The 27,970-nt window shown below is 41.7% G+C and overlaps 1 protein-coding gene across 9 annotated transcripts in view; it reads right to left on the bottom strand.

The window, feature by feature from the left end:
* The window catches only part of cux2b (cut-like homeobox 2b), an 84,774-nt gene that overhangs the window by 54,972 nt on the left and 1,832 nt on the right, over nt 1-27,970 (bottom strand). For 2 of the 9 annotated variants that reach the window (XM_067522107.1, XM_067522109.1), the window contains exon 1: nt 26,406-27,867. The exons of 5 other annotated variants lie outside the window; for them this stretch is intronic. Coding sequence is in view for 2 of the 4 variants with exons in the window: in XM_067522103.1 (XP_067378204.1) it covers nt 25,464-25,505 (42 nt within the window). In the remaining 2 variants the exon portion in view is untranslated. Of the gene's footprint in view, nt 1-15,181; nt 15,668-15,947; nt 16,128-25,463; nt 25,546-26,405; nt 27,868-27,970 lie in introns of those variants that run through there. 2 more of the 9 variants (XM_067522103.1, XM_067522104.1) reach the window with 2 other exon arrangements.

The raw sequence follows: 27,970 nt of genomic DNA, 5'->3' as shown, positions 1-27,970 counted from the left end.
GACAACTGGGGAAAAAACTACCAAGGTACTGCAATGAGGTAGAGTGAGTCAAAATCACTATTGTGTGCACTGGGCTTGGACAGCACAAATTAAAAAGGAAAAAATAGGGAGGAGGAGGAGAGAGGGGAAAATGCAGATGGGGTATTATTTTTCTTTTTGTATCCCATCTAATTGCAATCATAGGCAGATGTCTGAAAGTGTGACAGCATCAGCAGAATTGCTGCTGAGAGCACAGAATCTTTGTCTAAAAATAATCAGACATTCTGTGTGCTGCTGTTTGTTATAACGGTAATCGATGCTGGAGGCTTTGAATTCCATCAATTTATAGATCCACTCTGTTCTGCCTGGTGACTGTACTGCTTCACAACCCCCACTGCATATGCACTCCGACGCAAAACACACACACACACACTTGCACGCAAGGTCTTGCACAAAAGAGAGGGTGGGCATACATGCATGTGCAGAGACACATGTGCACTGACATCCACACAAGAGGGCTGCAGCAAGGCGGAGCAGGGACCAGTGTGTGATTAAGATAAGTGTAGTTTCCTTTCATACATTCCTTATCGCCTTGCATTCTCTGTGAGGCACAAGATTGTCCATAGCTGCCTCAGATTAGCCCCACATCTCAGACGCCACATTTGAGAGGTTGGACTGATCAATAAATCAAATCACCACAATCAATGCAGTCTCATCTGCCCTCAACATTATTACTGGCAGGCCACCCCAAGCCACTGAAGAGGAAGGGGACAGTTTGGTAGGGGGATATAGCAGTGAGTAGAAGAGAATAGTTTGGCGCCTGTCTTTTTGAAGAATCCAAAATAAACTGTTATCTAGCCTCCTTGGGCTGAGAATCAGTTAAGAGGAGAATGAGCAGACCGGGTGTGTGTGCGCGCGCGTATGTTTGCACATTTATTTTGGGTGGCAGGAGTTTCTGACCTTAGCGACCCAGCACTAGGAACGGGAGCTGAGCATGCAGCATCTGACAAGGAAACACTGAGGGAATTGCTATGACCTGGCTACTTCTTCAATCTGTTTACCACCGACTGCTGCACTCTTACTTTTGCTTTGCTGCTTGAATTCACACCACCAGACTACTGTTAGACCACACCACACCTGGATCGTGTACTGTCTGCATGGAAATCTGAAAATTTGTTTTAACCTGCTGTGAGTGTCACATGGTTGGAGTTTTCCTCCATTAAGAGTATTCGGAAAAGGTCAGTTGGCAAGTACACTTTCAAGCACACACAAAAAACAACACTACAAAAGTAACACCAAAATAAGGTTATGAATTTAATATAAAATTGATAATAAATAAAGTATCCTTTGTGCAAATTTTCATAAGCTTACTAACATGCATTAACTGTTAAGCTAATGTTGGAAGTCTCCCGGATGTAGACAGTGACGTCTATATTTATAGGGGTAGAGTGTCCCCCCCAGGAGTGGAAGGACTATACTTTTGGCTGTAGCACCATCTCCAGTGTTTCTCTGTCTCTCTCTCTCTCTCTCTCTCTCTCTCTCTCTCACTACACCTGGACAGCCACCAAGTATATTTATGGCAGCCCAAGTATATTTGAATCCCAATATATGTATTTGCCTTAATCACAGCATCTTGTTGGCTGATCGCTAATTACTATGAATGCTGACTGTATGTAGTCTACTGTACAGCAAGTAATTATCCAAATTTAGTACAAATTTTAAAGCTGAGCAAGTTTTGGTAGACTTCATGTCTAACAGCAGCCCAAACTCCCAAACCCACCCCTCGTCATGCCAGGAGGAAGCCGAAGACAGAACATGTTAAGAGATGTTGGTAATGACTGATTCCTATGTTCTTTATTCTGTTTACTTTATTCTATGTTGCAGAAACAAATGAGCTATTACTCAATTGTCCATTTCTTTTTTCGGGATACCAAAGCTGTAAGTCAGTATTTTCCAACAGTCCTACAACTTAAATCACTTGAAAATTTTGTTTGAAACTGTTTTACAGGAGTGGATTCAGTTGCTGCTGATGTTTCTGGACTTAGCATATAGTTTCATTGAATTAGATGAGGTAAAAAGAAATAAAAGAAACTCCTGTTATTAGAACTGAAAACTCAACAGCTTCAAACACTACAGCCCCCAAAGCTATCATACAGGTGAATTAACACAGATGAAATGGTTAGAAATTGGATATTGTAACTTTCATGAACTGAGGACTTATCATTGGATTAGTTTCAGCCATGTGTACCCAATTGAGTGTTTATGTTTTGATAATACAGTAGTTTTAATAGTTATTCTTGTTGCTGCTGTACAATGCACAAATGCAGTGCAATAATATTTTAAAAATAGAAATTATTTCTAATCTGATTCTAAGTTTATGTAGTTTGCTTAATGCTAATTGTTCATTTGAAATTACTAATTCGGATATTTTGCATATTCATCATATCCATTTAAATTGGGCATATGTCTCATTTGTTTAAAAAGGACCAGAACTAAATTCATTATTTTCACTATGAAGCATTAAAATATTGTACAAATTTCCAGCTCCCACCACCACAAGTATATTCAAATTCTGTAGAAAACAATGATCGCTAAAACTCAACATGCAGTAATTGCTAAGTTAATGCTTTAGGCAAACTTCTCCCATCTGTAGACTTATATATGACTGTGTCAAACTATATATTTCTACTTACAAAATGATGCAAAGTCTATACCTGCAACCAAATCTTAGTTGTTTTAATTAATCAACCTACAATCAGTTAAGCCTCTTTCACAACATGACCTGGCTCCCTGAAATTCTCCAGAATTTACACAGAGGTGGTATGTGAAACCGCAAATGTCTGAGTGAGACGCCCTTGGAATTACCCAGAGTTTATCCTGGGTGCCCCCTAGTCCAAAGTCCAGATTATGTGCATGAGCCTGTGCGTGGACTATGTTGCTTTGTTCTGAATTGTTGGGAGTGTTTAAAGTGAGCGAATGTTGCAAATAGGGTGGTTTTCCATCAAGCGATTACCACAATGGTCTTTTTTTTGGGTGGACGTCGTGGCTTCGATGTTTTGTTAATGAAACATGTGTCAAGCAGCATTATTATTCCACGATGTTGTGTCTATTGTATTCACTGACCCCTTAGTGAAATGAAGTCGAGTTTTTTTCTGTGAGAATGCTTTTCACTCAGACAATCTCCTGTTGTGTGTTTCATGTTTGAAACAACAACTCTGAACAGTGGCTAGAGTGACTAGATTCTCCAGACATTGTCTGCACTGTGCAGAAGTATGTAGGTAGTGTATAGATTGTGAGGACTTACCAACGAGGAAAATCACATTTCATTTTGACACCTCTCTAAACTCTGGACTGGTAAGTCTGATAAATCATCCAAAATAATTAATCCCCAGTCAGTCAGGCTGTCTTCAAACAGCATGCTAAATCTTACAAAAGGAAGGAGAAGCGTGTGAGCGTTACAACCATCAGCAAAAGGTGTGACTGGTGTTGTCAGCCATTATTCGTCATACCCTGCTTCATTTAGAGAGTTTTTGGCGCCTGATTCACCAGAGCACAGCCTACTTGTCAACACTTCTCTCTCTTTAATTTCAACATGCACACTTGGACACACACACGCACACACAAACTTCTTATTTCTCATTGATATACTGGTAACACATCTTAGTATGATCAGGGAGGCTCTAATTCCATTTATTGTGAAGTCTTATTCAAAATAGTATCAAGAGTTATCATGAAAACATCTTATTACAACCCTTTCAAACAATCCTGTATGCACTCTGAATCCAATGAATAACTTTAAATGTCCTCCAATTAGAAACTTCAAATTGCAATCTATGACTGAATACTCCAAACGAAGACCAATTACTACAGCTTATTTATCATCATTAAGGCCAAGCATTGTTATGCTCCTTTCAAACTCTGTGGTTACAATCAGGGTGTCTATTGTCATTGTGTGGTACATGCAGGGTGACTAATTACACAGTCCTATGATTCATTAGCAGACTAGTGGGTTGAAACCTGAGGGAAGACATGATAACCTCAGTCGGCAGAATGATCGGAGATGTGGATTTAGAGGGGCGACAAGGAGGTTTTACAATACTCAAGACCATATAAAGCAGCCAGTGCTCCAAAGTCTTCCCAGCTGAAGTTTAAGGGGGGTGCAAAAAAAAAAAAAAAAACGCAACAGTTTTTAACTTGAAACATAAAACTGGGGACAAGGGTTGTTTTGCTGCTACTTTTATAGTTGGAAAAGTGCAATGCTGGTGACTTGATTCTGTAAAACTTCACCATTGAGGTCAGTTAGTGGGAGAGGAGGACGGCTCTGCTGATGCAGCTATCACCAGGATGACCCACTTTCACCTGAAACGACGAGCTGCAGCCACACAACACAGCTAACCTGCGATTGTTTATTCTCTCTTAAGAAATGTCAATCTGTTCGCTCTCAGGTGTGCTGCTCTTCCTCTTGTTTTTGTTGTTTTCTCCCCCCTACTCCCTCCGTTTTCCCTTGTCGATTGCAGCAAGATCAAAGCGACGCTGCTGGAAGAATCTGAATATTTCAGGTGTGGAGAGAGGGCTGTGTTTCACACCACCTGTGTAGCGCTGAGAGATGGATCCCTCCTCTCACTCAGACTCAGTTAGCGGGGCCCCTGGGGCCTGGCGACATAAACCGGGGCCACCTGTCTGAGAGAGAGGGGGAACACTCCCTTACCCTCCTTCTCTCCATCGCACTTTCATTTTACAGCATTTGAACCAAAAATAAATGAATCTAAATAGAGCGGTGAGAGTGGGAATAAAACCGGTGCTGACAACAAGCAGCTAAGAGCTTTGAGCGTCGTCACAAAGGCTTGAAGATCTGCCAGACGAGTTCTGTTGCCGCAGAATGGGAGCAGGCACTTGAAAGGACAGTTTATACATGAATCATTTTATAATTTGCCCTGTACTGCAGCAGAAGGTAGCTCTTATATATTAAAGGATGAGCCTGGTCAAGAGATTCACCAGGATTATTTTTTTCCCGTTACATAGCACAGAGTGTGAAGCGGGTCTGTGAGATGATTCTCAGCACATCATCAGGGCCGCCATTTCTGACCCAAAGCAAATAAAAAGTGTCCCTGATGTCCACACTAGTCTTAACAGTTTGATGTAGCTGCTCTCCTTGGAGGGCTGTGTGTCTTGACATGTGTGCATGTGTAAGCACTTGTGCAAAGTGTGTGTGTGAACGTGTGTTCAGATGGGCATGGAGCAGGTTCCACACTACCAGTTCCCAGCCATGTCTCTCAAAAGGGCCGTAAAGTCTTTACAGCAAATTCCTTACATTCATCTGTGTCAGAGCACTCGGCACACATTAGGCGTTTACACGGGAGGAAACACAATCTATTTGATGCTACACTGCCCACACGTCCAGAGCCCTCCTCCCTACACTCGAGATTCACAGTGTTTAACTTCCATTTCATATTCTGAACAGGCAGGCAGACAGGCAGCGAGTGCAGGGAATGGACTCCATCTTGTTGTAAATCAGCGTTTAAACACCTAGCTAAATGTAATCTGGAAAGAGTCAACAAGAGGCCCTTGCATTATGCTGCTCAAAATGTTTTTATTTATTCTGGAATTTGCAATAGATTTTTGTTGTTCCCCCTAACAATGTATGCAAACAGTGAACCGAAAAAAAGTCACACTTCATTTTTCCCAGCCTGCCGTAGCTCCCTATCTTTTAATATCAACGGTGCTTATGAGAACATGTGGAGGTTAATCTAAGGAGCAGGTCATTGCCAGCTGGCTCTTTGTAAATGTCAGCTGGGAGATCCAGGCCTTTCTTATCACTACACTAAACCAACAAGGGTGATGGATCCAAAACGGATGTATGACTTGGAGGTGTCTTTCCCCACCACTTCTCACAATCTTCATAGACCAACCCCATTGCAGAAAACCCTATTAATCAATCGATTTATCACCATACTGTAAATCAGGCCAAGCTTTGATTGTATCAGCAAGTCATGCAATCAATCAATTAGTCGGGACCTTGCGGCCCAATTTGCCTAAAGAAAGATTCATGCTCCCCCACATCATCCATTTGGTTGTCCGTTTACCCATCAAACACGGCTGCTGTTGACTCCCAAGCCCAACATGCATCCTTTTATCGATTTCTGCAGATTAAATGTGCAAAGGAATCAAAGGACGCTTAACTGACTGGGATAAATTCTGGGATAAATTCTGCTTTTTTCATTTATAGTGAAGTGTGTTATGTGCTGTCCTTTGATAGTGTTGTCTCATATCATCAAAACAATAAACCACCAACATTAAAATCTGAATACAGAGGGCTTCTGCATAGTGAAGTGTGAGTTACACAGGATCACACTTATAAGTGAGTTAAGCTACTCAGAAAAAAACGGGGCAGTCAACCCAACCCAGCTTTATATGGCAATGCAAGGGGAGCTGAGCAAAGAAACAGCTGGATGAACAAACTGTGGAAAACATATGTATAATGACATATTTGTTTCATATTTTATCCCAACTGTGAATTCCAATCCACATTGTGACACCAGCTGCCTCGGTCCAGTGCTTCCCATCTGCAATTCGGTGTCAGGATGTCTCCCAGGACAGGCTGGGAAACTTTAGGGACGACAAACACCGACAGGAGCAAGTAGAGCACGACAGAGTGGGTTGCTGGAGCCGCGGTCTGCTTCTCCCACAGTGGCGGTATGGAATGTGGCAGACTGCGGATCTGACGTGGACAGGAAAGAACACCGAGGGCTCCCCGGGGAGAATGTCTGCAGTGGGATTAGAGACCCACCAGACCTGGTTCTGCTTCACACACCTTAGACCCTGCTGTGATACAGCTAGGGGGGCTGCTGAGCTACCTGTGGGGGCTTTACAGTTCTGCCGAATCTCCCCAAGCCTCACCATGTAATTAGAGATAAAGACACAGAGCTTGGCTACTCAACCTCAATTTTCCTGGCTTCACACAAGGCTGCACACCCACAGCCCACAACGGAACCCCACAACACTGCCACTCCACCATCCCCTGTGCACAATAGCTAGCTACAAATCTTATCATCGCTCAACCAACAGTTTCACATACTTATATGCTGTATTAGATACTATAAGACAAATGATCATGAATGATTGGTGTTCAAATATGGAGTGTCCTGAAGTTACAAAACCATAATTGTCAACAGCATTGTGTTTCTTTGATGCTATATACTACATATTATGCATGTCGAAGTGGCTTTATATTGTAAAGATTCTCAGGTAAACTATAACCACAGTAAATAAGTAATTTTTCTTCATATCTCCCTCCTCTAAAACTTCATCCAGGCAGGAGGGTAAAATTTAGAGGATAAGACTGAGGAGGAACTACCGACTATATTCAAGAAACACAAAATTATACTATGGAAGGATCCATTATTCATCTCAGATACATTTTTCATTTAAGAGTGGGCTGGGTATGAGCAATGATGAATGCATCGCCGGGGATGCAATTTGTATGTAAAATAACACAAGATTACAGAATATGTTTTAAGTGCAAATGCAGTTTGTTGCCATCTAAGTAGAAAAATGCATTCCTACAAAAAGGAATAAGACCTGAGCCCCATGATGCTGCTCATAAAATCACTTAGCCCATAGCTAGTATTCTCTGTAGTCCTTATAAAGGGTCACAATTAGAGGCCCAAGTGATGAATGAGCCAAGCAGAGTAGATTTTCAGAATGTAATAAGCACTATCTCTTGGCAGGCCGTTTGAAAATGTGGGATAAGTAAACTGAATAACTAAGGCTAATTTAACTCACGTCCAACTCAGAGAGTCGCTTGCCTGAAATCTGCCCTTCTTGCAAGGAACACACAGAGAGAATTTGCAGACACACTGTTAGATACATGTCTACACACAAGGGCACACAAACATACCACAGCGTTTCACTGCCTGCCAGGCATCCACATGTTCCTCTCAGGACTCACTCTCCCCTCATCAGCTTCACTCGGTGCACACCGTTTCAATTCAGTGCCTCTCAAAGACACACAAAGAGCCTGGCATCCCCAGTATTCACAGTACAAAGATTGAATACAGCCGCTGAATACAAGACATGCCCACCACAGAGCATGTAATACAAATCATTACTGGGCGTGCAGGGTGCAGAGGGCTGTGATGAGAGAGACAAGCACAGTGGGGTGAGAACAGGGGTCCTCACACCAACATCTCCATTTCCTTCATAACTATAAGAGCTACAAAGCCGGCCTTGAAAACTAAAGCAATTTCTTTTGTTTTGTTTTGTTATGTTTTTTTTATTCAGTGAAGTATAGCATTGGTGGAATTAAGGGGAAATACTGTTTATACATAAGGTGCCACAGAGTTTTCAGGCCCTTGGACATCATTAGATAAATGAATTTGGAGGTTAATTCAGGTCTGAACTGCATCCTTACCTCATACCTCTTTAGAACTGTGGTTGACCCACAAGCAAACAGTGTCCAATCACAAAGAGGCATGGGGACAGTGTATCTGGGTCAGTCACATTGATCTCACCCCTGCACTGCATAGCTCTGGGGTCAGATTTTTGTGTGGTGACAAGAGGGTGTTAGGTTTGGTTAACGTGGAGGCAGAGAGGGAAAAACTGTGCTTTTATACTACAGTACAGAAAAGGGGAAGGATGGCAAATGAGCTAATCCACCGCTGCACACGCCCTCATGAACCTTCCTTAACCTCAGGGCAATCGCATGACCCGAGGCAAAGCATTACACACATTAAAAAGACATGAACTTCAGAGCGCTGGACTTTCAAGCATGCAATCAATGGGGCCACAGGTGCAAACATTTTCTGCACTGCCAGTGGAATGCCCTGCTTTTTTCTCCCAACTCCCAGCATTACAAAAGAACCAGTTTTTGCACTGTGTTCATGTTAATGTCAGTAATAATAAAGACCTGCAGCACAAGAAACAATAAAAAATGAGGGCAAGCTGAAGACTGTGCAATGAAAATGGTGCAGGGAGTTGAGGAGAAAGGGCAAGATGTGAGGAGTCTGTCAACTTCTCCCTGTCTGCTCCTGTGTTCGCTCGCTTCAGACTGAGGGGAGCAAATGGGCCTAATTCGCACTGGCTGTGTGTGAGTGTCTCTGCTGTCTAGCAGCGTGAGCGGGAATTAGATATATGGTTTGTAGCCTTCATCCCTTCCCAGACAGACTTGTTCCGGCTCAGAGGCGCTGCCTAATCCGCACCTCTCTCCCGCTTGCACTCCCGGAAAATGACTTCACACAGCTGCCTCAAACACCCAACGCAGCAATTCTCGTCTGACTGAACTCCCCCCTACTCCAAAAAAAAAAAAAAAAAAAAACCTCAGCAGACCTCCCATAGCTCATTTAACATACCAATTCCTCCCCAAAGCCCATCCTAACCCCCTCCTAAGAGATGAAAAACAACAAGAAAAACAACTAGAGCCCCACTTGATAATTGAAGGGCTTTTTCTCCAGAGAGCTGTCAAAATTGGCAAAACAATAGGACAAATTCAAACAGCAAAGACGTGAGTGGTTGGCTTCGATGTATGGTCGAATGTTACTATCCATATATGACACTAATGAAGCTGTCGAGGTATGTAAGACACCTAAGCTTGTCATCTTGTCCTTGCAACTCTTAAACGATACTCTCCCTGCATCTACATATGAACACATGCCACCAAGTAAATTAAAACTTCAAATGTCAATTCCAAGCAAGAAAGATGGGAAAACTAAGGTAAGTGAGTTCTCACATTAAAACCCAGATCTTAGCCAGGTGGTTTCCTCAAGGATGTGATCCTACTAGACAGATCAGGCAGCAAGAGGGCTGGTCCAAGGCACAGCTTGGCCATAGAGAGTCACTTTGTATAATTGCAAGGCCACTCAGACACATTCTCCAGCCTCGAGGACAGGAAATGAGGAGGTTCTTCTTTTAAACCATGGTCCACCTAACCTATCTGTTTTTTATTAATACTCCACCTAATCAGACTTCACCTGCTTTTCTCCTTTCTTCGAGCCACAATGGAAGAATGATGCTTATGGTACCAAAGTGATTTCCAGATTGTTCAGGGAATGTTACATTGTCTTCATTTAAAGAAGGAAAACTTGAAACATTTATAAGCAGTAGACTGGTGTGTGGAATACAGTGAAGTTCTCAAAAACTCCTTAGGCAGCAGTGAGAAACAAGTCATATTACAAGAAAAGGAGAATGATTAAAGCCTAATATGGCATAGTAGAGAGGGGAGAGAGAGGTGATTTATCCCTTCACGGCCTTTTGACACTAAATTAAACTGTTGAGTCCATTCCCCCGTGCCAGCTAGTTATCTTTCCAGGCTAATTTAACACTATAATTTACATTCCATATAAAATACATCCTGATGTGGTGCTGTCAAGGCCGTACATCATTTGCAGAGAGTGCTCCAGTTTCAGTGAAAAGGACAGAATTAGATCATATTCATGATGCAATTAAACACTTCAGTGGGAATCGATGTAAAACCGATGAGCCCTGAAAACAATGCATATGGCTGAGAACATTAGAACACATTACCTACCCTTGGATCCCTCGCTCCACAGACGCAATTTAAAATCTTCCACCACTTCACTCTCCGTCTCTCCAGATTCATAACGCACAGCGATAATAAATGAATTTTTCACAAAATTATTCAACTACTAAATTGCCCATGGTAACTGAGTATCAGATGAAAGTGATGTGAATTATTAAGTAGGGAAACTGTTTGTTCTCACCATGGGTGTAATAATCGGCCAAATGAGGATGAGAAGGGGTGCAAGAGGGGCAGGTTACAGTAAAGGCAGATAATAAACATTGGTGTTGATGTAAAAATGGGAAAAACTCCGCTGTCTGCTGCCTGGGCCTCCAGCTGGGTTGATGGTATCGACCAATTTCCCTAGGGCGGTAGTGTTGGTTTTCTTATGGATACAGAGAGGAGAACATTACGAGGCATTGCTGCACATTCTCATGTAAAACTGGCAACAGGCCGTCTGGAGCTGGCAAACCACTGCAACAGTCAGCCAGTGTTACACCACCTCACTACATTTTACATAATCAGAGAGACAGCACAGCAGACCACACACTCACACCACTACACTCCAGATCACATCAACTACTTCTCCACAGCCATCACACTCACTTTGATTGGCTTGGAGCCACAGATTAACAACTACTTTCTGCAAAGCATCTACATAAATATATTTTCGGCAAAATTTGAAGTCTGTTTTCCATTAATCACTTTTATCTTTCCAATTCTCCAAGTGTCAAATCCCAAACTTGTTGATAGTAAGAAATGCAATGAAATTCTGAATTTAAGAGCTGTACAGGGGGCAGAGGTACAGCAATTTGTAACCATTTTTGACAGGATGAGTTGGCCTCTCCGACTGAAACAGTAATTATGCTTAATGGTCCTTTAATCTGTCCATCAGGCAGGAGGTGAGCAGCCGGGTCAGCCTAAAGTGCTCCAGGCGTCACTGTGTGTCAGGGTACAGTCAGACGGGTGAAGTGCTCCACTAGGAATGCCAGGGCCGTTTGCTTCAGCACACAACATCAGCAGACTGCAGGACCCAGGCCTCCCCTCCAACATGCACATTAGTCAACACATCATACACCTACTGGACACCTCCTGCATAAAAATGCTTACAACCGGACTACAGAGCTGTGGCAAGAGAGAAACATGCTCCCTGGGTAAGCATGAGGTGAACAAATGAGCCAGGAAGCGTGTGGGCACCTGACAGCTTTAATCTAATTTGATAAAATCCTAATCATGCAGGAATGGATGACTGATGTTAAACTCTGTATTGTAGTGAAAGTTTGGAACCCTCATGTCCAGCTGGTGCCCTGGCACTCTGCCATCCCCATTAATCTGAGAGTCTGAAAAGAGCTTGTTTTTTTAAGGTCTTCACAGACGCTCAAAATTGAGGAAAGTGGAAGCTAAGCTAATTCCAGATCGCATTAGAAATCCCAGGTCTCCCCGTACATACCTCAAATATCTTGTATTTCTGATTACACACACAATGTCCAGGCAGAGGGAGCATTCCAAGCAGAGAGATGGCCTTAGGTCAATCCCAATAGTAAAAGCAAAGACACAGGACCCATACCAAAAAAAGGGTGAACAAATAGTACCTTTGTACCCAGAGTCATTTGTACCCTGCTCAGGCACCCGGCTATCTGAGAGCCTGGCAGATAGAGCTCCTAGTCCCAGCTATGCATCTGCAGTTGGTGTATTTGTTATCTTGGACAAGCATTCTCCCTTACTGTTTCACTGGCCAAATAGAGAGTGGGGAAGAAAACGAATCACTCCTAGACCTACTCCTGTTGTTCCCTCAGCTGTCAACAGTTCTCACAGGCTTCACCCCCGCCTAGCCACGTCGATACAGAGAAGTGACTGCAGTTTGCTTTATGATTGCCTTGTTTTATTCTCTCAGCCGGGCTTTTTCTCAGCCCTCACAGCTCTAATCAGACTGCCTTTCCTGGACAACAGAGCCATTGTCTCTTTAAGTGAAAGAGGCAGTGGATCAGTGAATCCCCTTCCATTTTCCCGCTTTATTAGCCCAGCGGCACACTACTGTTTATACTAGTGGGTATTCTGTGTTTGCTGAGAACAATTACAGTATGACAAATGATCCATCAATGCCATCTATCAAGCAAGAGCTGACAGGAATCCTATAGACAGGGCAACCATTCGTCCCTCGCTCCCCATCTCTGGGGTCCCATGCTTTAGTATCCATGACAACGTGCAAGCCACTTGCCACGCTTGCCACTTCACAGTGAGAGATGAGCGCCCGTGAGTGGCTTTGAAAATTAGCCTTTGACACCCCATGTTCCATTGTGCTCCCACCCTCCTAGTCTACAGTCCGGCCCCTTTGGGGAGCCTCGAAATAGCCCCATCTCTTTTTCAAATCAAGCTAACATACACACACACAGGCAGACCCATAGAAGCCACTACCGTAAACATACCTCTCTAGGTCTCAATGTCAATTTTATTGTGCCTGAGCTATATGATTCTCAACATTAACCTCACAGCTACATTACCTATCCAGCAATGGAGAGAAAAAGAAGCACCAACATGGTCAATGTCCATAAAATAGGATGCAAAATAAAATGGGTGAAACAAAAAAAAAGGTGAGAGGTGCCTGAATGCACATGAGCTGCCATCACATTATCAGGCTGTGTGATCCATTCTTCTCACATATCATGAATGTCTTTCAGGAAATGTATTGTGCTTTAAAAAAATAAAAATAAAATAAAACTTCATTAAATACTGGAATACATAGATAACTGTTTTTAGTTAAATAGCAGGGTCAAGTTTAAAGTGAATTCAGGAATTCAGGTGTAGTGGGTAGGGATGTAAATGTGCATGCAGTTCATATCAGACTGTAATGAATGCAAAAAAGAAGTCTGTTTAAAATACTCTTAATATAAATCCCCAAACTGTTGCAGAATTACTAAATCAGAAGTAAAGGATGAGAGATGTTGTGGGCCAAGCTATGTTTCCCATTTGACTCTCAGACACACCTCTTTGGGGTTGTGTTTATGCCATAAACTACACTTGGCAGCTAAGGATCAAATTACTACCGTGAAAGAAACAAACAAAGCTGTGCAAACGTGGTGCACTGTCAGAAGCAATGGTTTTACGGCTTGTGATTAATCATATTTGGAGAAACATTAAAGGGAAAGGAGGAAACTGGCTCCAGCACTAGGAGGTAAGGGTGTCAACTGATATAACCCACCACTGACATCAAGCAGAGCCAGCTAGCTCATTGATGTGGCAGCGTCTCATTTTCACCAGTTTGGAAGCAGACAGTTTTGCAGCGCCTTGCGGTTCTTAATTATCTTCCGACTTTGTCTAATTCAATCAACACAACTCAGATCTGGCTGCGAAATGGCACTCACATCCCCTCAAGCTCAGCAAGTCAAAAAACACTGAATAAGTGGAACAGTCAAACTGACAAAATGGCATAGCACATGAGAAATAACTGCTATTTTATCTCCCGGGCTGAGACCTCATCCACAGCAGAGGGGATGAGGGGAGGCTGAGAGAGCAGCCAATCAGCTTTTTGTTTTAAGTTACAAAACTGCATTGGAAGGGTTGGGGGGGGCACATGAGTCAAGCGCTTTGATGACGCAGCAGATGCTGCCTTGCCGAGCAGCGTGAGGTCACTCTGTTAGCGGAGACTCTTTAGGTCCCTTGCTCAGATGCCTCCTGGCGAACTTAATATCCTGCGAACACAATGACATCCAACTACAAAGCCAGATGTCATGATGTTACAGTGTGTCACACAACTTACAATTTTTAAAATAACACATTTTCTAAAAAAAAAAAAAAAAAAAAAAAAAAAACACACACAGAGTATTTAAAGGTAATTAGGGATTAAACATTTTGCCAGTTTGTAGTTAAAAAGTGGGTGGCATGATGAGGATGTGGAATTTTTGAACCAATCCCCGCCAAAAATCCTTTTCCACACCACCACTGTTCCCACCCATCTAATTCACCGGGCCACAGCATTATTACATTTTGACATTATTAGCTCAAATAGCAAAGAGGCCCTGCTGTCATTATAAAGCCTTTACTTTAGCGCTGACTGCCAAATCTGTTTTGCACTAGCTACAGACTGCCAAACCCAACAATGGCAGATTAGTGAAGCCCTTCTCCTGTTGCAGCAGAGGTTAATATAAACTGACAGGGCTAAGTCCGCTCCGATTAAGTATGCTGTGAGATATTACAGCAGTTTGTTACATCAGATCGTTATTGGATTAAACAGCATGCACAACAATGAAAGTTTAATTTTAATTTTCGGCAGGAATATAAAACAGGCTCTGAGAGCTCTCCTGTCAGAACAAAGGCAGTATTACAATACCTTCTTGTTTTTGCTACCACCTTTGCCATTACTGGAGTGGCAGACATGTGAAAAAATGATGGTAAGTGAAGATGTCAACTTTTAGGTTTTTTTTCTCCCTGAAGTTAATACATTATTTATAAACTAACAAAATTCAACTGCACTTTACAAATAAGGATTTGGTGTGCTGAAACACAAGTCAAGACAGTAGGTATCAAAAACTACGAGAGCCAATTTATTTTCCCTGGTTCCTCCAAAAACTTTTGTTTTGTTTTTTTGGCATGGTCATCTACCACTCTGCTGCATGCAGCGCGAGCCCAGACACCCAGTGCATTCTGTAAGAGGTCACTGCACCTGACCAATAAGCTGTTATTAATCCTTACAGAGTCATCCATTAGTCAATCCAATTTTTATGGCCGTCTTCTTTATTAGATGAGCTATCAGTTGTCCATATCAGTCAGAAATAGACTTCCTCCTGTGGGCTCCAACAGTCCCCTCTTCCCAGAAGGTTCTGACGTGCATGGTAGGTAGAGTGAACCTGAAGCTCAGCCAGGGGTGCAGGGTGGAGTGAGCTGAATGTGCCAGTCTCCTGGGGTATTCCCCACTGTCCCGTTACCTCCGATAAATCTCAATGCTTTACGATTAGGGACATAAAATGAGCCATAGATCTGGACGGTAAATAAGAGCTTGTCAGTGGGGCTGTCGCCAGGCTCAGCTCCTCCTCCACCCTCCTCCTCTGCCAAATAGTCCCTCTGTACCCTGGCCATCAGGCTGCTGCTATTGAGCTGGGGCTAAAAAGGCTCCAATAAATAAGCCTGATATTTCCCTCAGGATGTCTATGGTGCCACCCTGAAGCATGCTTGCATACACTGGGGGAAAAAAAAAAAAAAAGTCCAGCATCAGAAACAACATATCTGTAGGCTAACAGTTTTATTTCTTGTTTTCCCAAATCATTTTCAAAATGATATTATGCTCTTTGTTTCTAATTACTTCTCTCAGATAGAAAGCCAGGAAGTCAATGGATCAATCCATTTCAAGTATATTCAAACTGTATGCTGGACTTGAAGACACTGATGTCTTTTAATGGACCTTCAATCCATACTTGCAATTAAGCATGCAAAATCTCTCCCATTAAGTAACCCCACTTACTGTGTATTTACTCTGGTGCTGTTTGGGTGTTTTTCAGTGTGTCTTCCACAAGGCTGAGAGAGCCATGGCGTGATGGTCTCCAAATGCACTAACATAATGATGGACATATCCTCTGCAGTGCCAGCTAATCATTGTTGCCGATTCGTTTACACTGGTCCAAAATGACTCCCTGAATGACCGCCTTTGCATATTAAACAGACAAACAGACAATAGGGACACACTGTTGGAGGACATGAGAGCAGCTAAACACCAGCAATGTCATGATAGTCTGGGGAACACTAGACTCATAATACTGTATGTACAAATGGGAATTCACAGGCTGATTGATAGCATATTAAACAGAATAGTGTTACTGCCTATCCACTGCAGATTTTGACAGGGCAGCTGCAAAACTGATTTCAACATACATCAGCACCTATTCAGCATAACTGCATATAAAGTGCACTGCATTTCTCTGTACCAGAAAAAAAGGAGGCTATCAGGAGAAAGAGGTCTGGAGAGAAAAGCGGAGAAAGTGCATGGCTACAGGCATGCAACCAGCTAAGAATTCAAACTCTCGCCCAGTTTATACAGTTCTATAATCAGAGAGCAAAAAAGAAAAACAACGCCATTGGCACCACAGCAAAGAAATTCAAAAGATTTTCATTAGTGAGCAAAAAATAAGTACTCTTTAATGAAAGCATTGCTTCTTTTTGCATAAGTTCGATGTTAGAGGACTGGTATTTATGTCATGACTGTTGTGTGCGTAAAGCTTTTCAAACTAGTTACATTAAGAGCTTCACTCATTGTCACTAAGAAACTGGAGCCACAAAAATATAAATAAAGGTAAAGCTAAAATAAATCATTTTAATTTACCTCAGTGATTAGATTTGTGACAGTCTGATTCAAAACAAGTTTATTTTTTGTTGATTTCTTTATATACAGAAAATATGGTCATTGTCATTCATGAGTTTTTGATTTTATCAGACCTTTATTCAACTGAGGTTAGGACACATATAGGACACAAAGGAATATAACTACTCTGTGTGAAGGAGCAGCATGCCAACTTATAGTTATGTGATGTGTCAATATGCAATTCTGAATTCATACAATTATGCTTATGGTATGTCACGTTTATGTCTCCATGTTAATATGCATGCCACTTTAGAGTTAACAATTACATTGTGCCAGTGTAATTGACATAATAACATATTGGCAAGTATGTCATTATTTTATGCACTGCATTCAATATGCCATTATAGAAATACCTTTATATGAGTGTGTGAGATCATGTCAACGGGTTATTGCAATAGTTCATGATGCAAACTAGACATCATAACATACCAGTGTACATTCTGTTAATATCTCATAATACTCTGTCGATATGTGATCATGTCAATTTGTAGTAAAACCAATAGGTGAGTGTGGCATGATGGTCCCATCTTTAACCACAGTGTGTATTTATGTTTTTACTGTTCAAGCCCGGTAGAAATTGGGGAGGGTTGCGTCAGGAAGGACATCCGGTGTAAAAACTGTGCCAAATAAACATGCGGACAATAATCCGCTGTGGCGACCCTGAACTCGCAGGATAAGCCGAAAGGTCAAAAAAAAAAAAAAAAAACTGTCAACCTCTTTCTATGGATATGTTAGTATATAAAAGAATCACAATATTTCTTCTCTTTGGACTTTTTATAATCATCAGAAGTCTCAAACCATAACCCTCAATGACAAGTCTGTCATTGACGGTTATAAGTGTGGTTATAAGTGACATGCAGTATAAGTGACATGTGCACAAGGTCATAAGATCTCAATTGCTTTTTGTCACCCACTTACTCCCCATCCTTACAATCTGTGTTCATGCATTTTAAAGACAATATGTTCCTCCTGAATATTATCTATTGTTTTTGTGCCACTGTAGTAGAAAACCAACTTTTTCTTCCTAGTTTTCAAATCGCTGTCTCGCTGTCCTTCTGTTTTATTGCTCAGTGTCATCTGTTCTTCCTTTTATTTATAACAACTACAAACTACATAATACTATATTATACTATTGTTATTATAATTAGATCTCTCTCTTTAATGTGTCAGGAACTTTTATATGATCTTTCTAAACAAGTTTAAGCTAACAATATTCACTCAGTGAAAACAATACTAAATGATCTGAACACTGTATAACAGATGCTTTTACACGTGGCCAATAAATTCTAAACTCTTTAAACTATCATACAAATATTTTTAAATGATTTTCATTTTAAAGAGACAAATCATGTGCACACAATGGCCTATTTTCAGTGCATCATATACATTGGCTTAGCATAAGGCCACTACCAGCTAGATGCTTTCAGACAATCATAGATGTGGCACATGTACTGACACATAAGAATGGTTAAACAAATGTTACCCCATAAAGTGCACAATAATACAAAAATTTACCCAACCTGACACCATATTGCCCAAACTTTTTCCTGGTAAAATTACAAATGTAGGCAGCACTAGCAATCAATAGCTTCATGACAGTTTTCTTGTATTGACAGCCTTTGCTTTTAGTTGTTGTAATTATTGTCATTATTTTTATTATACACCTGCAGTGGGAAGCAAAGAAAGCTGGAATAAAATATAGAGTTTAAATAGTTAAGCTTGTGCTGTCAACTGTGAGAAGTGAATGACATGAACATATTTTTAAGCAGCACACTTTTAAGTACATGTTTAACAACTCCCACAAGAGAGAACATTATTTATTATACCTAAATAATGCACCTGTTGATCTTGCTTGCTGAAACATTGTACTGTTTTAAGGGGACAATGTGCACACAATATTATTATAAATCAATATTTTTGGGGGATTATTTTGTAAGTGTGTATGCAATTGATTTTGCCTGTACAGTTGCCAGAGCATTCCTGCTACTTTGAATATGTTATGTCATTTACATTGAAGTCCAGTGTAACAATACTTTGTTTGGAGAAACAAAAGACAAATGCAACATGTCCACCATAATTATCGTGTTAAGGTGCTCCTAATTATCCCACACTGGAGGTACGGTATTCATATTACATCAAAATGTCACCTGTGAATGAGCTTTGGTTTTAACAATCTCAAAGATCCTTCACACAAAGACTACTTGGTTGGGTGTTTAAGAACCAGATCGTACTAAAATGAACACTCTGAAGAAGGATTATCTCCTCATAATTCTGCCTCTGTATTGAGTCATAACTAGACGTTGTCAGCAGTTGCAGAGAGGTTCTGAACATTAAGTTTATGGGCAACTCATTATTTAACATGTTAGGGTCTCCCCACAGCCCAATGAAATTTTGATGGCAGTATTACAGCTAGTTTGTTGTCTCCTCACTCCTACTCCCTACTTATGCAGATGCAAATGGGTAAGAGAAGTCTCTTTGGACAGTCCCACACTTTGCACAGAAAAAGATAATGGACTAATCCACCACTCTGCTCAGATGTGAATTAATATTTACAATAGATCTTCCAAGCATGATCAGAGAGCATTGAATTTGATGTGGCCTTGACAGTGGTACTTGTCTTTGCAGACATACATGCAGAGGCCAGACCGCTGCCTGAACAAGACAGGGACTGCTGTGGTGCAGTGATCTGAGCTAGCCAGTTTCTTATCTCTCCATCTGCATACAGTAAAAAACAAACATTCCTGTAAATAAAGACGGCTGTCCAGCAACTGTCTTCCCGGCGACAATTGTATTGACCGTAGTCAGATGCTCTGCTGATTAAAAATTGATCCATTGTGAAAAATCTAATCAACTGAATAGGATTCTTTCATAGGTGGGGTGGAGTTGGGTGTGTTTGTTGGGGGTGGAGGGGGTTGAGCTTCTGCTGACACAGAGACGCAGACCTGTTATTAACCCCTGCACCTCCACACAGCTCCCTGCACCCTGATCCCCGGTTCATATCCCCCTGTGCCCCGGGACTAGACATGGCCCAGACGGTCTGAATTATTCAGCAGTCTGAGAGAGGCTCCGGCCACTTGGTCTATTAATGCCTGCCAGTAGAGGCTAGTGGCTCTAATGGCCAGTCCAGAGGAGCCCCAGTTCCCAGTGGATGGGAGGAGGGCTGCAAATTCTAGGCTGCAGGGGGATGTGAGAGTGAATTCATCAGGGGTTGAGGTCGTGGCAGGTTAATGATGCTGCACGTCTAGACGGATGCTGGACCCACACCCTGCCCGAAAGGCTGAGGGGGATGGGGTGCAATAATATTTTTATCTTTAAAGAAGACCCAGTACTGCAATATGAAGTCTAGTAGCTTATTTATGAAGAGCAACATTGTTGACTTTGACCATGATCTACAGTTGACCTGAGGTTCCCCCTATAAAATCAACAGAGCACAATGAATATCTCCATTACTATCAATATGACCTGTCAATTATTTAAAAAAAATAAAGCAAAAATGAAAAGTGGTTCTTAAAATTCATTACAAATGGATAAAATGTACAGACATTCATAATAGAGAGATTGAAGGACTGTCTACACAACCCAACTCTGATTACTCACAACTCCTTATCATTGCACAAACAATCCCAACAGCTGGAGAGGGCCCTCAACTACAAGCACAAAGTCACTCAGTAATCAGGGCATCTCCCCTAGAGAGATAGGGGCTGAAGCACAGGGTGCGATTCATTTGGGAGCAGCTCAGTTGCCATGTGGTCTATTGCCTTGGTGATCATATGCAACTGCTAGGTGTCTCAGAGGGTGCAAACGCAATAGTAAACACAGGCGTTAGGAAAAAAATGACCCTCTGGATGTAGCACAGATGAACCAGTCGACAACAGCCAAACACATGATTTGCGTGGCATGTGCCTGGAGGATTCCTAATAGAGAAAGCTCTCACACAAAAAGTAATCATTGTTGCACCAGAACACTCAGTCATCACTCACTGTGAGGACAAACACATTATAAAGTCCAGGCAGAGAGGCAGAGGAAGGTATTCTTATTATCATCCACTGGAGATTTATGCACTTCAAGGTTGAGTTCTTTGAGTGAGTGGGCTTGATAAGTCTGATGAAGCGGAATGAGCTTATCCTTCAATAGGTACTATCTGCACTGGTCTGCACTGCCATGATGCACACTCTTCCCCAATCTGGGATCTGATGCCAAGCACATTTACTGTTGAGGTCAACATCATTGCCATGATTGGACAAAACCAAGGGCATTGTAAAAGGCTACAGAGGGGACACAGACACCACCCTGTGCCCATTTACACAAATGTAATTTCCTCAGCTCCCCTTACTCAAGGTGACCAAGCACATAATTCAGAGATCCACACAAGATGATCTTGATGGCCTCATCACAGCAGCATTGCGACACATTTATAACAGGTCAGGAAAATATGCAGAAAGAGAAGTTCCTTTGAGAATGTAACACATCCATTCAGACAGCTAAGAGAAAATGAAACTTGTGGGGTTCAGCAGAAAACCAAATGCAGAACTTTTTTTGTTTGGCTTTAGCTAAAAACCATATACTTGCTTATCGTAAAGAAATACAGAATTGCAGTCTAAATGTTAGTGATGCATTAATAGTTAAGACTGTTTCTTTACGGTATCATGCTGAAATTAAATACATGATAAACATGCCTGTAAGGTCTGCGAAGATATCACAAGATATCAGATGCTGAGGAGAATCCATAAAACCTGTCTACATCACATGACAATCCCTAATCTGTCATACAAGCTGACCCCCCACCCCACTCCACCTCAACCAAATTTCAGATCCTTAGGCATACTCTTCCTCCCGCCGCATACAGTAGAAGCCTGGAGCAATGTTTAGCTAAACTTGCTGGCCTACGTAGGCAGGGAGAGTCCCCAGAGGGCTGAACAATCAGACAATTTCAAGATCATGAAGCATTAAACCAATCCCGGCAGGGTACACTAATTAAACAGCCGAGCCCAGCACAGCCAACCAATCCCCACAGAGCAATTAAATCCATCCCCTCTAAAACACTGTGGAACCTGTCTGGGGAAAACTGCTGAGGAGTGAGAGAAAGAGAGGGAAGAGACAGAGAGGGGAGGGAAGGAAATATCATAAAATTCATATGGAAAAAAGGGAAAAAAACTGTAGGGGGGACGCAGCAGGAAGCTAACAAGGGAAACTAAAAAAAAAAGGAGAAACTCAATTTAGTTCTTTGTTCTTTTAGCCTTTTTGTGCATTAGGATTCAAAATGTCTGTCTTTCCGTCAGCCGATGAGGTGGCAGTGGTGGCGGTGAGTCTGTGACCACATTTAAATGCAAAAATAGTGACCCTGTTGCGATCAAAGTTGCATATTTAATTAAGATTACAAGGTCTGGAAAGCACTCGTGAGACTGAACAAAAAGACAGAATAGCCTCAAGGCCTATATTACACACCGGCAGAGCTGCTAACACAGTTGCAAACCTTAATCAATACCCTGATGCCCTCCACTACGAAAGTAAATGAACAGGTGACAACAGAGGCATGACATCACCATACTTTTCAGGAAACAACAAAACAAGAACATGGAGGATGCCGACAGATTTTGGGATGATACTGAATCTCCTACTATAAATACCTGAACTATCTAAATTGCATATGTATATGTTAATATATAATTGCTAATAGCACATAATAAATGAATATGGCAGAACTTTTTCCAAAACTGTATGGTTAGGTAGGCAAATTCACTTGTGTAATTGCCCTGGAGAGACTCTGACAAAGTGCAAGTGTATTTTGATGGTGTTGAAGAGCAGCTGAGGCTGCCAAGAGGGGTATGATTCGAGCAGCGGCGGCTGCAAACCAAAGGTGTGGACAGGGAGATAGACTTGCTCTTTTCTCCCCCAACTGACTGAGCCGGTGTATAAATCACAGAGCCCAGCTTCATGTCTCCACTTCCTGTTCCTCTCCATTAAAAATGATAAACTGTACCTCTTGAAGCCACTTGCTCGCTTTAAGGTCCCAGTCTGCACCTTCCTGGTGAAGGAGCGAGAGTGCGTGGCTCAGATTTATTCTATCCCCTTCCCATTGTTGGGGATGAATAAGAGAGTAATTAACTGTGCGTGTGTGGCAGCAGCTGCACAAAGACAAGGCCAGCTAACACAACAAGCCTGATCCATCTGCTTTTGCTATAACACACCTTTTGTAATATTTTGATAAATAAGAACACATCTGCTTGGTAATAACAAATGCTGGTTTAAAAAGCCCGCTTGTTAAAGACCCGTCTTTCGCAGGTCTTCCCACTTAAATGAGGACAAATGGTCCTCATGAATGGGTGGCATGCACAAGACTACTCTTCCTCCTGTCTAGTAAATATACTCTGAGCAGTGGCATATAATGAGAGCATCTGAGATCCCCAAAGACAACCTGGAGAAGGTTAGTGAAGCATTGATCTCATGAGTGTGCTGGGCCCAGGAGCACCCTTCACACCATGCTAACCCACACTACATGAAACGAACCTCAGAATATCTCACACACACACAAACACACACACCAAAAGTCTGACACTCGCACATCTGTGAGAGAAAAGAATGTTTTTTTAAAGTCATGAGGGACAAAATGGGCAACAGAGAAATGGGATACAGCAAGTGAAACCATGCCACATACAGCTGAAACATGCCTTGTAGAGAGAGACAGACAGCAAAACTGAGAGAGACAGGGCAGGGAGATTCATTGCAAGACTAGTATAATGAACAAGAAAGGACTGGTGTTCAATATGTCTGTGGCATCAGACAGTCAAAACAAATAAAGCCAAGGCCACAGTGGAGAAATGCAGCTCAAAATGGACTTACTGGGACAGGGGACTAGTTGTCGGCAGGGAGAGAGGACACAGTCTATTCCCATGCCAATGAGCCATTACCTCGCTCCTCTTGATGCTTCCACCTCGCCTCACTGTGAAGGAAGAAAAGGCTGCCCTGCCGCCATGGAGCTATCCTCCAGCAGACTAATGTGTCCCTAAAGTTTTGTTAAAGCTGGTTATTTACTCCTGCAAAGCAAATGCTCTAGCCTACAGGCAGCAGAACCAAGAACGCGCTGCTATGAAAAATCTGGCATCTCTTGCAATGAAGCACTGTCAACTACCAAGGGGGCGTTCCTGCTGAAACATTGGGGATAGTGCTTTTTTTGCACATACCACACAACAGAAAAGCTGCGAGCGTCCTTTGTTTGAATTTTTCTCTGTATGTATAAGTATTTTTGCTTTTATAAAGCAAAAAGAGCATAATGACAGAATAGTTAGTAAAAACATTTTTTGAGGTGGTTGCAGCATGACCCTGATCCATTACTATCATACATGCTACTGTACATCATCATTTACTTTTAGAACTTTCACATCATTTTAGTTACGGACCAGCTCATAAAATCTTATGTACATATTGCCGCATAGTACGCAATTTAAGTTGCAAACTACAGAGGTAGAGAAATAATACATGAAGAACTTGCCATAAAAAAGTCATAAAAATTATATACAATAAAGGCATCTTCCATTATGATCAGTTAAAAACAATGGATGTTGTTTTTCCATTTATTTCTGGAGCAATGTCTGAAGCAACTCGCTCAGTGCTGCAACTGGTATATTTCACTACAGACTACAACAGCCTTTAAACAAAATCCACCCTCAATTGGTACATGGTGTACAATGTTGGAGTAAGGTGGAAGACCTGCTTTACATCTTTGCTGTCGCTGCTGACACAGTAGTAGCTACATGGCAGAGCCTTACAGAGCCCATTAATAATAAACGTTGAAGAATGTTGGTTACAAATGATTGATTAAAAAATAAATGGTAGTTTCAAAATTGTTCATATCAATAGATGTTTCGAAAATAAATTTCAAAAACCACACATCGTTGAAACTGCACTTACCAGAGATCACAGCTGTACGTCAAAACCTAAAAAAATGAAACAAAACTATCTGCATGACTAGATGCCATTAGTGGTAAGTAAAAATAAAAGGTGTTTTACTAGTTTGCATAATCTCAACATTTAAAATTACAACTTTCTGGGCATTTCAAGTCTGCAATTACAGATATAGACAGTAACATCATTCCACTAGGGCTTATCAAACAGTGGCAAATACAGCCGTCTTGCAAACAGCAACACAAGCAAGGCAAAATGATTGGATAGGTATGGAAATCTGCTTGAAGGAAGGTCAAAGTGATTAAGCTGACATTAATGACAGGCCTAGTCTTCCTGTGAGAATGCTCACCGTAGCTGTCTCTAAACCCATTTGTCATTCTGCTTCCAACGCTGAAGCATCTGCTTTGAAGTCTCTACTACTAATGCTACACTGAGAGGTTAAACAGCTTAATGCTGAAGTCTGCTTCACTTCTCTCGCTCTCTAATGTTCCCTACATTTTATGTACTGGGGTTATGGCTCCTGGATTTCACATCTCAATTTGCACCACATAGTCCTGTAAAAGCTACCCCCTTTTTCTTATTTGCTTTGTTGTCACTGTCAAAGTAAGAAGGGGGCAACCCGAAAGATGTGGTACCATAACAGACATGCCCCACCCATTCAATTCACAGAAGTGGTAACGAAAGCATGTTGAGAAATGTTTATACAGAAGAAATGCATACCTTAAGCCGGTCCTTATTTTGATGGTGGGGCAGCTTTGCCATTTAACAGTAGCACTTACATCTGCTGAAGATTTGTAAAAATCTGAAAACAAAAGGCTTTCTTTAAGTAAGCACATGTGGCACCCTCTGTGGAGGTCATCTTTAAACCCTTTTATATCAATCCTAGCATATGAATTAAATGATACAGTCATTATAATAAATAATATAAGATGTGAGGCACTATGGACTTACTTACTCTCCACTACAATGAGATTATACTGATGCATGTGACATTAACAATATCAGCAAACAAATATATGAAAGCATGAATGAAAGGGAAGACACAGACCGATTTTCACAGCCAATTTGAGATTGCAGGGTTGGTGTGTGTGTGTGTGTGTGTGTGGGAGCTACTGGCAAACAGCACACAGAGCAGGCTGGCAGCGGAGGCAGCCAGGCTCACAGGCTGCAAAGCAATTTCACTGTTTGGCAATACTGTTGTCTCTGTGTGTGGATTAGAGCTGACACCAGAGCAACTGAGTCATGCTAAATGTAGTACAATCACAAGCTTTTGTTCCTGATCTAAAACCCCACTGTCTTTTAGATTCATGGAAGAGAGGATGGAAACAAGGCTAAGAAATGGTAACAAATAAGTGGAGCATTATTTCGCCATATGAGCACAGCATTGCGACATTGCTAAAAACAACAAAGGGATTAAAGTAAGTGGTAGTAAAGGCGCGGTGCCCAAGTTTTTCTGAAGTAAAATCAAAAATGAGTCTTGTTGGTGGGCTATGATGATATCCATATAAATCCATTTTCTGTGTGCTTGAAGGCCAATTAAAGGCAGCAAAATGTGTAATGAATTAACTAGATAAAACACTAATTCTGCCAACAAGATAAAACAAAAACCACAACTGTGATCAAATTTCATTTCCACCTGGTCTCACCACACCTTGTCCTCACCTGGCTCTGCAAAATCTTTCTACAGCCTCACTGCTCTCTCCCCTAGTTCTGCACTGGAGTTGTTTCTGGGCCTGGCAGGACCTGGCAGAACAGACCCTGACCCGTCCTTTTGATGCTCGCCCACGGAAATGCCATCTGGCTGGTGTGAATGATTACCACAGCAACGGCCGGGTGACCTGCAGCCAGCAGGAACCAAGGTCACTCCACCTCAGTGCTTCGCACTTTCCTTGCCCTCTTTTCATCAGCCTGCAGGTGAATTATTCATCCTGGACAACTCGGGAGACACAAATCTATTGCACAAACACTAAAAAACCTGCAATCTCAGTTTACTGATATAATAACTTGTAATGAGAAAGCAGATGTTCCAGCATAACCTGCTAATATAGGTAGGCTGTAGCTAGCGAAAATATGTTCCAACATTGACTGGATGGTGAAGGTGTAATGGTTTTTACACTGCTAAAAAAAAAACTATGACTAACTGAGAGATATTGTAAGTAATTGATTAATTACACATGTAGCAGAGGATGTCACAGTCAAAGCTACAGGCATGTTTGCAGCCAGAAGAATGTTTACCACACAGCTGCTGTCAATGAGACAATGTCACCAAATCCATGCTAGTCCTGTGAAATAATAATAGTTTCAGTGTTAAATGAACTCACTTTCAGTTAAAAAAGAGGAAATAACTTTTTATCACAAGCCACCACTTTTAACACATGCATGTGTCTAATGTGCTATAACACGTCTGCAACACATGTAAAATTACCATTGACAACACTTTGATAAAACCTTGCAATTGGGTTCAAAAAATCATCATCATCAAAAAACGACTGTCAAAGCAGACGTGCACTTGGAAAAGCTAAAGTTAAAAAATGATGATGCTAAAGCCAATTTATATAGATGTGAATTTTGGCTCGTAGAGGTATTACTACTAATACATTTGAGGTGGTTAGCAGGGTTGTCCTTATACTTTACAGTATAATATGGGCTGTATACTATAGAAATATGCAAAGCCCCAGAACAGGGAGGCAATGTTATTTTCATTCACCTTCCACCTCTTACTTATCAGTGGAATTATGTGTCGATTCTCATAAGCTGACAATAATCCATCTGCAGAAAATCTACTACTGTGAGTAGCAAGTGAGTCATTTTACACAAGGATAAGGTCATTCAAGGGAACATAAGCATGAATGAACACTTTCTGTAGGTATCATGAATTTTTTTCTTAATATTAGTAGTTGTGTGTCTTATAAAGATCAGTGGCTGGAGGCTACCCTTTTTAATATAAACCACTACATCACTGCTCATGACACTAGGCAACGGCTTGGACATCCTTAAGGGCCAGTTCAGATTTAGCTCCCAGGCTACTCAGTCACATTTAATGAAAAACCCTAAATGTACACATCTGTCATGAATGTTACTCTCCCCCGTGAAGCCGGGGTGAATCAAGATGAGAGCCTGCACAGAGGACGCTACATGAAGCTCCAACAACAATAGCTCCCTAGCCCCCTTTGGATCCCAGCGTGGATGTGTGTGTGTGTGTGTGTGTGTGTGTGTGTGTGTGTGTG

This window comes from Channa argus, chromosome 11 (assembly GCF_033026475.1).
Source record: "Channa argus isolate prfri chromosome 11, Channa argus male v1.0, whole genome shotgun sequence".
Taxonomy (NCBI): domain Eukaryota; kingdom Metazoa; phylum Chordata; class Actinopteri; order Anabantiformes; family Channidae; genus Channa; species Channa argus.
Note: the sequence above shows the minus strand (reverse complement) of the source record. Positions and strands in the feature narration are given on the sequence as shown.